We start from the raw sequence: 12,960 nt of genomic DNA, 5'->3' as shown, positions 1-12,960 counted from the left end.
CCTCTAATAGAAATAAAGTTCTCTCCCTGCTGTAAACAATATCAAATGCTGAAGCATCAATCATCATGAAGCGACCAATCAGCGCCGTCGTTGCCAACCGCTCACATTAAGTAACTCTGCCCTTATCAGGGTAGGGAATTAGCGGAGCATAAAATGAAAAGAAATGAAATTAATGAGATGCTAGAATAGAGGCGACATCACCTCAACGGAACACCAGTAAGCAGCGAAGCAGACCGGGTACATCAAGTTATCATCGTTTCATGGAAAGTTACAAAGGACTTCCTGCTTGCAAGCGATTTTTCATCTTGTATGACAAAAGTGGATTATATCCGTATCAGATGGTCTGTAGGGGATATCCTGTGAAACACGCGCAATACCAGGGTAATGCAGGCAAGGAGAGATCAGTGGTCTGTCGAGATTAGTGTACAATGCCTCAGCTGTCCGTAATAAACGACTGGACACAAAGGATCGGTATATTATATATGATCATATCCGCTTTATGTAATGCTAATGAAAAATAATTGTCGTTATCTCGATATGGTCTGTTCTCTGCTGAAACAGAGGATACATTATTGTAGCAGGTTTATATTTCCCTCTGAGCAATAAGGATAGTGCTGGAATAATTATACTGCACAGTTTATTGCATTCCACCTACCTGACCATCAGAAAGCGAAGGTGTCCCCAAATGTATTTCCTAGCAACCAGACAGCAGCTGTGATCAGGTGTAGCGCAATAAAGACAACTGAAAGCGGATATATGATTGGCTGCTTGGAAGGTAGCACATCTGAGCTTTATAAATGTAGAATGTAAGCTCTAACGAGCAGGACCCTCTCTCCTCATTTGCTTTTCTTAGAATATATCTCTGCCACTGCTATAATAGCCTCAGTGTCTGCTGCTGCAACTGTCTTTTATTTACCATGTACTTGTCCTAATTTGCATTTGTACTGTAAATCACTATTTTATTGTTTTGTTCTTTTGATCATCTATGTATTGTCAGGCGCTGCGGTACCCTTGTGGCGCCATATAAATAAACGATAATAATAATAATAATAATAATAATAATAATAACATACGGAAACTTGTGCATTATTTTGCTTCTCCGTATTTCAGTGAATTATTGTGGAATGGCAATTTTTCGGTCCCATTTTTGTTTTATAATTAACTCAAATATGTGCAGTTTTCTAAAGGGGGTAGTGTATCAAACCTTCTAAAGCGGATAGTTGGAGAGGTTGTCCATAGGTTCTATTTATCCGGTGCATTATATAAAATAAGAGCTAGAATGCGATTTGTTGCTTGGAGCAGAACCGCCACTTGTTCTCATTAGAAGGTTGGATGTATCTCCCCTTCAATGAGTATACGTTATTATTGATAACACATTATGGTTCATTCTGATGGACATGTATTTCCTACACTCCTGCCTACATTGACACCACATGGCCGTGCTCATGGGCAGTACAATCTGTTTCTGAGACAGGCAAACATAGGCCCTGATTCGGGTTGGCTCAGTAAACTGCAAACATCACAGCTTACCAAGCACCTAGGACGCCTCCCTCTGCCCGCCCCGTCAGAATAACAAAGGACTGAATACACTGGCCTGCATTAAAGAACAATGGAATATAATATTACATGAAAAGTCTGGGGAACCTCTCAGCACCTTATTGCGGTGTTCCCAGGAAGGGGCCTGTAGGAAACGCCTTACCTGAGCATGTCTGTAGTCCTGAATCTTTGCCAAATCCTCAGCCATGTTTTTCAGGGCACTCCTCAGCTCTGGGTTCTCCGTGTTTCCAAAGTCAATGAGTTGCTTGACCAGCTGGTCCGCTTTGTCCCGTATCTTGGCGGTCTTTCGGGTATAGGAGGCCAGTATAGCGCAGAGCTGCCCGAAGTACTTCTCTGCATTGGATACAGTGTTTTCCATAATCTTGATTTGGGCATCTCTGATGGGAAGAGAGGACATTAGCAGAAGGCTTAGATTAGAACATGTACCAATGCCTGCAGAGTAACATTACCAATTATACAGGACACTTTACATCCCAGGCATAAAGTCTAAGGGGCCTGATTCAAAGATGTAGGCTGCACAGCAGCTACTGTGAAATTTGGTTAATGCCACAGAAGACATCTTGTGAAAATAAGAGGCCTCCTGCCGGCTTCTGTGATCCGTTACGGTGTACAAGGATGCAGCATCAGATCAACTGTGTAGTCAGTCATCAGAATAACCTTCTGGTTATTAAGACTGGCCGGGATATCCATGCAGCTGAAACCAGTAACGATGCATCCCACGCCGCCACCGGCTTTAACACACCCAGAAAACGTGTGCAACATGCCCTCTCTTCCTATTCCTCCAGTGCTGTGGCTTGGTAGCAATATTAAGGTGCCCACACACTAGAACGATTTTTGGGCCGATTGGCCGATTTCCGATAAATCGGCCGATATATAGTCCGATGCGTGGATCTTTAGCTGAATCTTCTGATCTTACGTGCTGCACAAAAGATCAGAAGATTTAACAAAAGATCCATAGGAACGCACACGGGATCTTAAGAAAAATCTTTGGTAAAGATGTGCGCTTGCCTGAAATCTTTTGTCCAGGATGGAAAAAAAGATTTCAAGGCTAATTTATGCGCACATCTTACGATCGCAGATCTTTCTAGTGTGTGGGCACCTTTACAAATCAGATCTGCTTGCAGATCTCTCACCATCTGAGTTGTAGAGAACCATTCGATTGGGTACAATACTTAATCAGGGTCAAAGCTCAGTGAACTTGGAACAGGCCTGCCTGACTGGTTGTGATGAGCAGGGAGTGCTTCCCATGGCAGTCTGTGCCACTGTAGTTGTCATCTGCAGGGACAGAATGATTAATTACCACCTGTGTACAGAGGGAGTCCAGCATGGATGGAATGTGCAAGGTGAGATATTAATCATTTATCGGACGGACTTGCCAATGTTAGATTTGGTTTGATAATAGCTATTATTATGGCTGCCCTGGAAACCTTTGTTTTGCCATAGGAGATGCCAACTGCAGAATAGAACAAGGACATCTCTGGTATGTTATTCGGTACTCTTTACCTAACACTGCGCCCATCGCGGGCATCGCGGGTACATTTATGTCTGGCCGCGACGCGACCGACGCAATGCCCGCGATTTCCCATTGAAAACCATGTTAAACATGGAAATCGCGTCGGTCGCGTTGCGGCCGGCCATAAATGTGCACACGATGACCGCGACGCGATGCCCACGATTTGCCATAGGAATCAATGTTAAAAGGCCCGATGGACACGATTTTCATGTTAAATGGCTGAATGGACCCGATTTTACCATAGGAAACAATGTTAAATGGGCCTTAGAGCCCAAATAGTTACCCTAAACTCTGAAATGGCCCCCCCAATTGTTTACGCCACCCCACGATCAACGTCAACCCGAAGCGTGGCGAGCGCAGCGGTACGCGTCCTCCGACCTTTTCATACCCCCACTATCCACGTCGGCGTGGAGTTGAGAATAGAATAGTGTGGCGAGCGCAGCGAGCCACCGAGCCCGAAGCGTGGCGAGCGCAGCGCGCCCCGCGAGGGGACGCGGATACCTGTGAAGCCCGCGAGGGGACGCGTATAGCTGTGAAGGTATCCGCGTCCGCTCGCCACACTATTCTATTCTCAACTCCACGCCGACGTGGATAGTGGGGGTATGAAAAGGTCGGAGGACGCGTACCGCTGCGCTCGCCACGCTTCGGGTTGACGTTGATCGTGGGGTGGCGTAAACAATTGGGGGGGCCATTTCAGAGTTCAGGGTAAGTATTTGGGCTCTAAAGCCCATTTAACATTGTTTGCTATGGTAAAATCGGGTCCATTCAACAATTTAACATGAAAATCGTGTCCATCGGGCCTTTTAACATTGATTCCTATGGCAAATCGTGGGCATCGCGTCGCGGTCATCGTGTGCACATTTATGGCCGGCCGCGACGCGACCGACACGATGTCCATGTTTAACATGGTTTTCAATGGGAAATCGTGGACATCGCGTCGGTCGCGTCGCGTCCGGGCATCTTTAGCCCGCATACGACGCGACCGGCGCGATTTTTTACCTCACGATGCCCACGATCAAGATCGTGGGCGCCGTGCTAGGTAAAGAGTACCTGTTATTCTAGTGATAAAATTCCATTATAGGAAATAACGGGTAGAAACTCAATGGCATCACATGAAAAATTATTGTCACAAAAAAAAAAAAAAGAAAGATCATGATTTCATACAGATAACTACTTTGGTGCTATCTATTACATGATCATATAAAGTCAATGAAAACACAAATGAATATATATATATTCCAATTTAAACAAGTCAAACAGTTAAACAGAACAGACTTCAGGATGCACAGGTACACAATCTGGGGTTCAGGGAGCAGGTCAGGACTGTGACCCTTATTCACATCTGATTGCAGTAAAAAATTTGTTTGGATAATGGGCAAAACCATGTGCACTGCAGGTGGGGCAGATGTAACATGTGCAGAGAGAGTTAGATTTGGGTGGGGTGTGTTGAAACCGAAATCTAAATTGCAGTGTAAAAATAATGCAGCCAGTATTTAACCTGCACAGAAACAAAATAACTCACACAAATCTAACTCTCTCTGCACATGTTACATCTTCCCCACCTGCAGTGCACATGGTTTTGCCCATCTTCCAAACAAATTTGTACTGAGCTCAGATCTGAATAAAGGCCAGTGTCCCTTTTATGCACTACTGCTGGTAGAACAGCCCCTCCCCAACTGCACTTGGGGTCTCTGTGAGCCACGTAAGAATAGAAGAACAGGAAACAGCACCTCTTCCTACTCTCCGAGAGCAAGACTGGGGTTGTAGTATAGGGAACAGGAGATGCAGCCGGCAGTCAATAGGTTGACACAAGCAATAGGTCAGCATAAGTTTTTCAACCCCTCCCCAACTAAAAAAAAGGTGTTTTTTCAAACTTTACCATCCAAGTGGACATAGAGTTACATTATAACAGTGTGCCAGGCGTAGGGAAGCACCGTACCCGAAGCATGGCGAGGAAAACGACAGACCTATTGACCTGCGCCTCTTCCTCATTCACACTGGGGTCTCTGAGAGCAAGGCCGGGGTTGTAGTACAGGGAATATCCCTTTCTTCCCCTCATGCTCTGGTCTCTGTACATGGTGGGGGTTGTAGTGCAGGTAACAACACCTCTTCCTCACTCACACTGATGTTCTCTCTACAAGATGGGGATTGTAGTAAAGAGAGCAGACCCCCATCCTAACTCATACTGGGGGTCTCTGCAAGCAGAATAAGGAATGTAGTACAGGTAACATACAGCACTCTGAGTCCTTCCTCACTCTGGGGGTCTCTGTACCAGGTGGGTGTGTGTGGTAGTACCATAATAATAATATTTAATAATAATAACAAAAAAAACCAACAGCTCCCTGTAACTTAAGGCAACTGCAGTGCAGGTAACAGACCCGCTCCCCGCTAACACGGGGGGTACCTGCGAGTAGGAAGGGGGATACAGTGCAGGTAACAGCCCCCCTGCCCACTCACACTGGGGGTACCTGCGAGCAGGTAGGGGGATGTAGTGCAGGTAACAGACCTCCTCCCCGCTAACACCAGGGGTAGCTGTGAGCAGGGAGGGCGATGTAGTGCAGGAAATAGCCCAGGCCCCCCCCCCCCCCCCCTCCCCGCTAACACTGGGGGTACCTGCGAGCAGGGAGGGCGATGTAGTGCAGGAAATAGCCCCCCTACCTGCTAACTCTGGGGGTATCTGCTAGCAGGGTGGGGGTTGCAGTGCAGGTAACAGCCCCCCTTCCCACTAACACTGGGGGTACCTGCCAGCAGGGAGGGGGATGCAGTGCAGGTAACAGACCCTTTCCCCACTACTGGGGGTACCTGCGAGCAGGGAGGGTGATGTAGTGCAGGTAACAGCACCTGTTCCTCACTCACACGGGGTAATGGTGCACACCATGGCACACACCCCTCCCTCTATCTCACCTGGACAGCACTATGTTCATCCTGAGGGTCTATGGAGCAGGGTTGGGGTCAGACTCCTGCGGGCACCGGGTAACAGAGGTCGGTCTCCCTCTAAGGTGAGTGAGCACCGGGCAGGGAGCAGCACAGGCGGATCCTCTGCTCGACCGTTACCCGGCAACGGCTGTAGCACAGAGTCCGGGCGTGGCGGCAGCTACTGTCTCCAGGGGAACGACCTTAGGCCCCGCCCACCGCAGCCAGCCCGGAGCCCCACACGACACGTGACCCTCCAGCCTGCCTGACTGACTGATTGCGCCCTGGGGTGGGACCGGTGTGAAGGAGAAATACTAGGTCCATCCACACGCCTAACCCCGAAGGTGTTACCTCAGAGGCCACCATCCGAGGGACTACAAGTTCCAGCATCACCACAGCATGCTGTAATAATACCGCCACGCGGGTCCCTGTACAGCTATAGAAACCTCATATGGGCCCATACATATATTAATGACAGTACTCCAGAAATAGCTTTATTTTCTACAAATAAGTGTTATTAAAATGATAATTCTTACACCATCAGCCGCACAGTAACCGGATGTTATATGTGTGCATTGTTCATTTTTTCTCATTGCAGGAAGAAAGGGAACTAACAAAGTTAGGATGGGCCACCTTACCCTGCAGACTGGAGCAACCATGGTCACTGTGTGGCCCCCAGCTCCGCCCTGCTTTATTGTAAGATTTGGGAGTTATTTATAGCGTGTAACATCTGTGTAAAAGTATGCGGCCCCTGGGTCCGACATGTAGATGGTCGACATACCATTGATTGCCATTAATAGAATGTTGACACAAGCTAATTGTCCATGTCGACTTTAAGCTTGTGTCGGCCTATGGTATTAATTTTTTTCATCCATTTTCAGGTGTCAGCCTAGTCACTGTCGACCATTGGTGGTTGACAGTTATGAATAGCGCTTGAGTTAAGTGTGGTCACTGGGATCCATAGTTGTCTTGAACACTGGTATATCCTTGAAAGCAACAAAAGTATTATTACTATCTATACCACTGGATCAAGGGACAAGTGTACCCCTCAAATCATTATTATAAACACCCATTGGGAGCTATAGGCAAGAAAAATATTTTATTGTGAATAACACCTTCTTAGGCCCATACACATTGGGTGACTGAGCGGAAAGCAGCTCAATTTACTTGTTTGAGCTGCTTTCAGCTCAAAAGTAGGGTTGGCAATCGTTGCCATTGATGGTTGCCATCGATGGCAATAGTGCTACTGGCCATTGATAGTGCTAAACTATGATTGTAAGCTTGCGAGCAGGGCCCTCCTACCTGCATGTCGGTTTGTATCTACCCAGTTTGTTTAATCACTGTTGTTTCCAATTGTAAAGCGCAACGGAATATGCTGCGCAGTATAAGAAACTATAAATAAATGGATGGACCAATATTTTTACCTATTGATGGTCATCCATTGTGTTTGACTGATTGGCCTGTGGGCCAATGAAAACAGGGGGATGGGGCATCACGGGGGTCGGGGGCAGAGCTATTCTCCATGCCCCGACACTGTAAAAAAAAAAAAACCTATCTGTTTCTCCCCCATCGATGGCAAAAGTATTCAACATCAGCCATAAACTATCAATGATTTTGAATCATCGATGGTCGATGGCCATCCCTACTCGAAAGCTACCCATTGTGTATGTGGCAGCGGTGATGCACGTGCCAAATACACAATGTTTTTTCAGCCCAGCTATTTTCCCCATCACCATTATCCATGCACGCTGGGCAAAAAGGCCTGGTGTGTATGGACCTTTATATGTACATGAGTAAGACACTTTTAAAAATATGTATATGTGTTTTTTAAAGAATAAATGAATGTTTCAGTTCCTGACCTGTTTTTTTTTGGTGGAAAAGTGGTATAACGCTTGTCACTTGTCCCGGTGCAGTGTAAACTGGTAAGCGGGGTCGATGCGACACTCACCCATTTATAGCATAGGGAGAACCGGCGCTAGGAGATGATCTCATTGCCAAGCACAGGAGCTGTTCTGGTATGTAGTGTTGTCATCGAGCCGGCAATAAGCCGGGTCTGAAAGGGTCTCAGACATGTTGCACCCAGGTTGGACACGTATACAAAATCCTTGGTGTGAATTGGCATTTTAATGGAAGAGAGGAATTGCACCTCTGTACACAGTCTGTGGCTTCTCTAAAATAACTGCACCTTTATTTTTCTGCAGGGCAGTGGTCTCTGTCCCCCATCTGCTTAACAGGTAATGTCTATCGTGTTTACTAATATGATTACAGTGGCTATCATGAAGTATTATTTTATTTATATATCATGCACGTATGACCCCTGTTCCTTTACCGTATACTGTATGTATAACAATCCAAGCCCCCCCCCCCACACACCCACACACACAGACAGACGCACACTTTTTTTTTGTGAGCATGTGGCCTTAAAAAATGTTTTGTATGCGTAAGTCATAAGTTAGGATATGTATGCACATGTAAATCAAGTCTTCTTGATGAGTCTGTGATTTGACGTTGGTTCTGGGGAGCTTTGAGACATAATAAAACAACACTGCAGGATAGATGGTGTTATTACAAGATGTAAATAAAGGTTCCTCTAGGATTCCATAATATTTTACTGAACATTAACGATTATAAGTGAGCAAAACTCAAGATGTGTTTGTGTAGACTTACATCCATTTACGTTATTTCTCCGATCCCCGGTGTCAGTGTTACTAGACATAGCGGGACTTATGTAGTATCTGGGCTGCCGATTTTCTGATTGTATGCCTTACCTTAAGGCATACAATCAGATGCGATTCGACGCGATATCGCATGCGATGCGATTCGATGTGATTTTGTATAGGATTCAATGTTAACAAGGTCCTGTTCATTTCCCCACTATCCAAGTGGTCAAAGAGTTGATTATATAAAGCGTGGCGAGCGCAGCGAGCCACCGAGCCCGAAGCGTGGCGAGCAAACGCAGATTTCTTAAAAAGTATTCTGTGTCCCCTCCCGGGGCTCGCCACGCTTCGGGCTCGGTGGCTCGCTACGCTCGCCACAGGTTTATATCCAACTCCATGCCCACTTGGATAGTGGGGAAAGGAAAAGGACCCCCTTTTTCCCATTGAATTCTATGTTTAAATGGACATTTTAACATTGAATCCTATGGAAAAATCGGGACCATCGCATCGCATACGATTTGGTCGCATGCGATGCGATGCTGCCGATCCGACCCGATTTCTAAATCGGACGCCCAGATACATAAGTACCAGCCTAGCACATGTGCACTAAACATGCATTAAGAGAGAGATTTCAGTGCCCGTATTATATAAGATCTATTTTAGTCGGTATTCTAGCTTGTAAAGTTTTTGTTTACGAGTATGGACATATCCCACAAACCAACCAGTGCTATGAATATTTAATGAGCGCTCATTAAATATTCACTGCGCTGAATTTAGGACCCAGCTCATTGGCTGGGTCCTAAATACCGTTTCAGACCCGAGTTTGATGCCAAAATACCTGGTCTGAAACGGGTAGGACCCTCCATTTTAACCGTTTTACAAAAACGGCTTTTGTAAAACGGTAAAGTGGTTCTGCACCTTTCAGACCGCACAGATTACCGTTTTAAAACGGTTAAAAATCGGCAATATAATGGTTTTTAAGTGCGGTCTGAAAGGGGCATTATCTGCACAAACATGCACCACTCACAATTGTAAAAGGGGGGCAGCAGATGTCTCAGTTCAGTAATTGAAGCGTTGTGATCCTTTAATTGATTTTTTGTTTTAGGAATAGGAAGGAAAGTGTGTCACATCCATTATTGGGCTCTTATTTTATTATTTTTAGAATATAACATTTTCTAAATCTATAGCTTGGCTCCACTTTCTTGAAGCCGCTTTTCAAGCAACAGATGGGTGTTAAATAACAAAACAAGCGTAGAAAAAGTTTATTTTGAAGCTCTCAAATCGCCCAAACAGGAAAAGTCTGTGCAGTCATCTTGAGGGTAGCTTAGCGGTTCAACACTAATTACATTGTGAGCCAATGAATGGCTAATTACCTGAAATGCGGCAAATGAAAAAGAAAAAAAAAAAAGATAAAAAAAAAAAGCTAGTGCTGGTGAATAATATGTTTATTTATAAAGCGATAGAGAACAATTCAGGGCATTTGGATTGGATCCCAGTGAAGTTTTACAGGATGTAAAGTGAGCTGTGAATGTAATTATACTCTCCGTTCCGTCCTCTGTATAATTGTAGCTTTGTGGATTCCGTGGCCCCCTCCAGCTAATTACCTTATGTCTCCTATAACGGAGACTGAGAAATGCCTAGGACAGGCCAGGCAGAGGCGTGACTGTGTGTCCTACCAGCTTGTTTAACCCTCTCGTCTGGTATTTCAGGAAATGGTTTAATGGCTGCAAAACCTACATTTGTAGCCACATTAGACAAACACTTTAAAAAAATATATTTTTAAAACTTTTTATATGAACATGGGGTCAGAGGACCTGATTCAGATGTGATTGCCTGGCTGCTAAATGTCTTAGGTTATTGATCATTTAGGTTAGCGATCAACTGCCCCGTTGAAGTGAATATCTGCATCTAAGCATCGCAGCCGTAAATATTCTGTCCCTATAGATTGTAAGCTTGCAGCAGTTTGTTCTATGACAGTGTAGGAATACGCCCCGGTGCAGGGACGGTTTCCCCTGCACCAGAGCGAAAGGAGCGGTGCCCTCTGCAGCCGGGGCCAGTGTACTCGTGCCGTCACTGGCCCTGCTGCTGGTGGGCTCCTGCCTCCTTACCTGGGGTTGCCTGGCGCCACCCCATGGAGCTGAAAGCAGGCCCTCAGATGGTGGGCGTGGAGGCAGCGGTGAGGCCTCACCGCTGCTCCACGTGGACAATGGCGGCAGGCCTGCATCCTGTGGGATTCAGGCCCCACCAATCGTGGCGCAGATATTTGAATTTGGCGCCAAAGTCGAGCCAATCACGGCTCCTACTCTGGCGGGCAATCGGAGGTGGCGTTGGCGAGCAATCCCGGCTCGCCACGTCATAACCCCGCCCCCTAGTGCTGGTTTGATTTAACCAGCACCAGGAGCGGGAACTCAGTTCGGCGACCGGGACAAGAGCAGCTGGAGAGAACAAAACAGCGGAAGCCCCGGAAGGCGGCAGCTGTGTGCGCAGTACTACTACACGCTGCCGCCGGGCGAAGTGCAGAGTGCTGGATCCCGTCGGTGAGGACGCCGGAAGCCTGGGCGCAGCGTGGTGCAACGCAAAAGATGCTTGCCCCAGCCCCCGCTGCCCCAGTGAAGACTGCAGGAAGCCTGGAGGTGGTGGGATACATCCCACCTCCGGCGAAGACAGGGCCACCCACGTGGCTGGACCAGGCTTGGTCCAGCAGCCGCCCCTAGGATGGGTAAATGAGGGGCCCCTGCCTAGACCACTAGGTGTTTGGGCAGTAGGCCCGGGGGCCCAATTCAGGCACCAGGCCTGCGGCTCCATAGCCGGGCACTGGGCCCGTGGGGATATTAGGTTTGTGCTTGGGCACTAGGCCCTTAGGTTTGTTGCGCTGGGCATTAGGCCCATATACAGTAGTCAGGCATTAGGCCCGGGTGGCAGGTTCAGGCCAGTTGGCCTGGGTAGGCGGCAGCCGGGTCTTTTAAGCCCGTGGGCAAGGACCACTGGGGTCCTCCTGGCCCCCCACCCAAGTGAGTTAGGCCTGCAGGCCCTTGTTGTGCATCAGGCCCAGACCCTCTTAGGTCTGAGGTCTCTCAGTAGGGACAATAGGTCTGTGGCAGCAGGCCGTGGATTTTCAGGTATCGCCACAGTGGCTACTGTGGTATGGCTGGGAGCAGCCAGAGGAAGGTAAGCCCTCATTAGTGTGCTGGTGCAGTGTTGTCTGGTTTGCATTGTACTGTTTTATTTGGCATTGTGTATTGTATGCTGTACTTAGGTCCACACAATTGTGGCCCCCATGCAGATTGTGTTCTTTAAAGGTTGAGCGACGCTAGGCTGTTGCATCAGAAGATCCGGTGCTAGGTCGCAGGTTACATAAGATGACTTCAGGCCGCAGGTTTTGCGGGCGTTAAGCCATAGGCGCATTGGTGTATTGCCCTGCCCTAGGGAGCAGGAGGTTACGTGTGTTCATTTTCAGGTGCCGGTACCAGCATCCTAAGCGAGTCGGAAGACCGGTAGGCGGCTGGTGAGTATAACCTGTGTTGTATCTGTTGTTGTGTTGTTCATGCCCCTTCCCGGAGTGTTTCCCCACCCGAGTTACATCCGCTGTGTTCCACAAGTGGGTGTAACCAGTCTGAGGCCAGTAGTGATTGTGATGATCATCCCCTTCCCCCCATAGTGGGATTCTCCTCCCCCATTTCCCCTACAGGTGGCGTCGCATCAGAAGCCAGTGGAGCAAGAGGGAAGTACCGGGAGAGCAGCGAGGTGAGTACGCGCAGCGAGTATTATTGCAGGACACGCCCCAGTGCCTCTTACAACTGTCTACAATTGTAAAGCGCAATGGAATTTGCCTCGCTATATAAGAAACTGTAAATAAATAATAGGGGGAGGAGGTGTGTGGAATGGACCCTCCCGGTGCGCAGCGGCCTGAATAGCCATAGGCTTACTAGACACTGCGATCATCCTGAGGAGTTTGGGGCCGGAGCTGACATCAGGAGCAGTCAGTCCATACTAGGTTATTGAAAACTGTTTCAAGCTGTGTTACAGCTGCTCGATTTAGTGTTCACACCGCAGGCTGGACCCAAGTTTTTGCTAGGTCGTCCGTTCGCTGGCAAAGTCACCATCCGGTGATCCCGATCTCTGCTACTTTAAGCATGACCCCTGTCGTGCTTTTGCACTGCAGTCTACCTTGGTCGACCCCGGGTTCAACTCTTTAGTCGCGACACAGGTCGAACTCCTGGGCCCCAATCTTGGATAGTCCATTTCACACCTGGATTGGCCTGGCTATATCCTAGGTCAGGGCCTCAGTGTGATAGGGGTTCTCTGTCAGACCCAGGCAAA

At 47.6% G+C, this 12,960-nt stretch overlaps 2 protein-coding genes across 2 annotated transcripts in view; one reads left to right on the top strand and one right to left on the bottom strand.

Annotated features, from left to right (window-relative positions):
* Window positions 1-6,181, bottom strand: part of CIBAR2 (CBY1 interacting BAR domain containing 2) — a 44,137-nt gene extending 37,956 nt beyond the window's left edge. The window contains exons 1-2 of the mRNA XM_083165431.1: window positions 5,975-6,181; window positions 1,700-1,934 (exon numbers count right to left, since the gene is read on the bottom strand). Coding sequence (XP_083021557.1) covers window positions 1,700-1,934; window positions 5,975-5,994 — 255 coding nt within the window. The 5' untranslated portion in view covers window positions 5,995-6,181. The remainder of the gene's footprint in view (window positions 1-1,699; window positions 1,935-5,974) is intronic.
* A 48-nt stretch (window positions 6,182-6,229) lies between these two features.
* The window catches only part of GSE1 (Gse1 coiled-coil protein), a 416,100-nt gene continuing 409,369 nt past the window's right edge, over window positions 6,230-12,960 (top strand). The window contains exons 1-3 of the mRNA XM_083165426.1: window positions 6,230-6,387; window positions 6,582-6,679; window positions 8,185-8,217. The gene's annotated coding sequence lies outside the window, so the exon portion shown is untranslated. The remainder of the gene's footprint in view (window positions 6,388-6,581; window positions 6,680-8,184; window positions 8,218-12,960) is intronic.

This window comes from Crinia signifera, chromosome 11, assembly GCF_055691185.1.
Source record: "Crinia signifera chromosome 11, ASM5569118v1, whole genome shotgun sequence".
NCBI lineage: Eukaryota > Metazoa > Chordata > Amphibia > Anura > Myobatrachidae > Crinia > Crinia signifera.
Note: the sequence above shows the minus strand (reverse complement) of the source record. Positions and strands in the feature narration are given on the sequence as shown.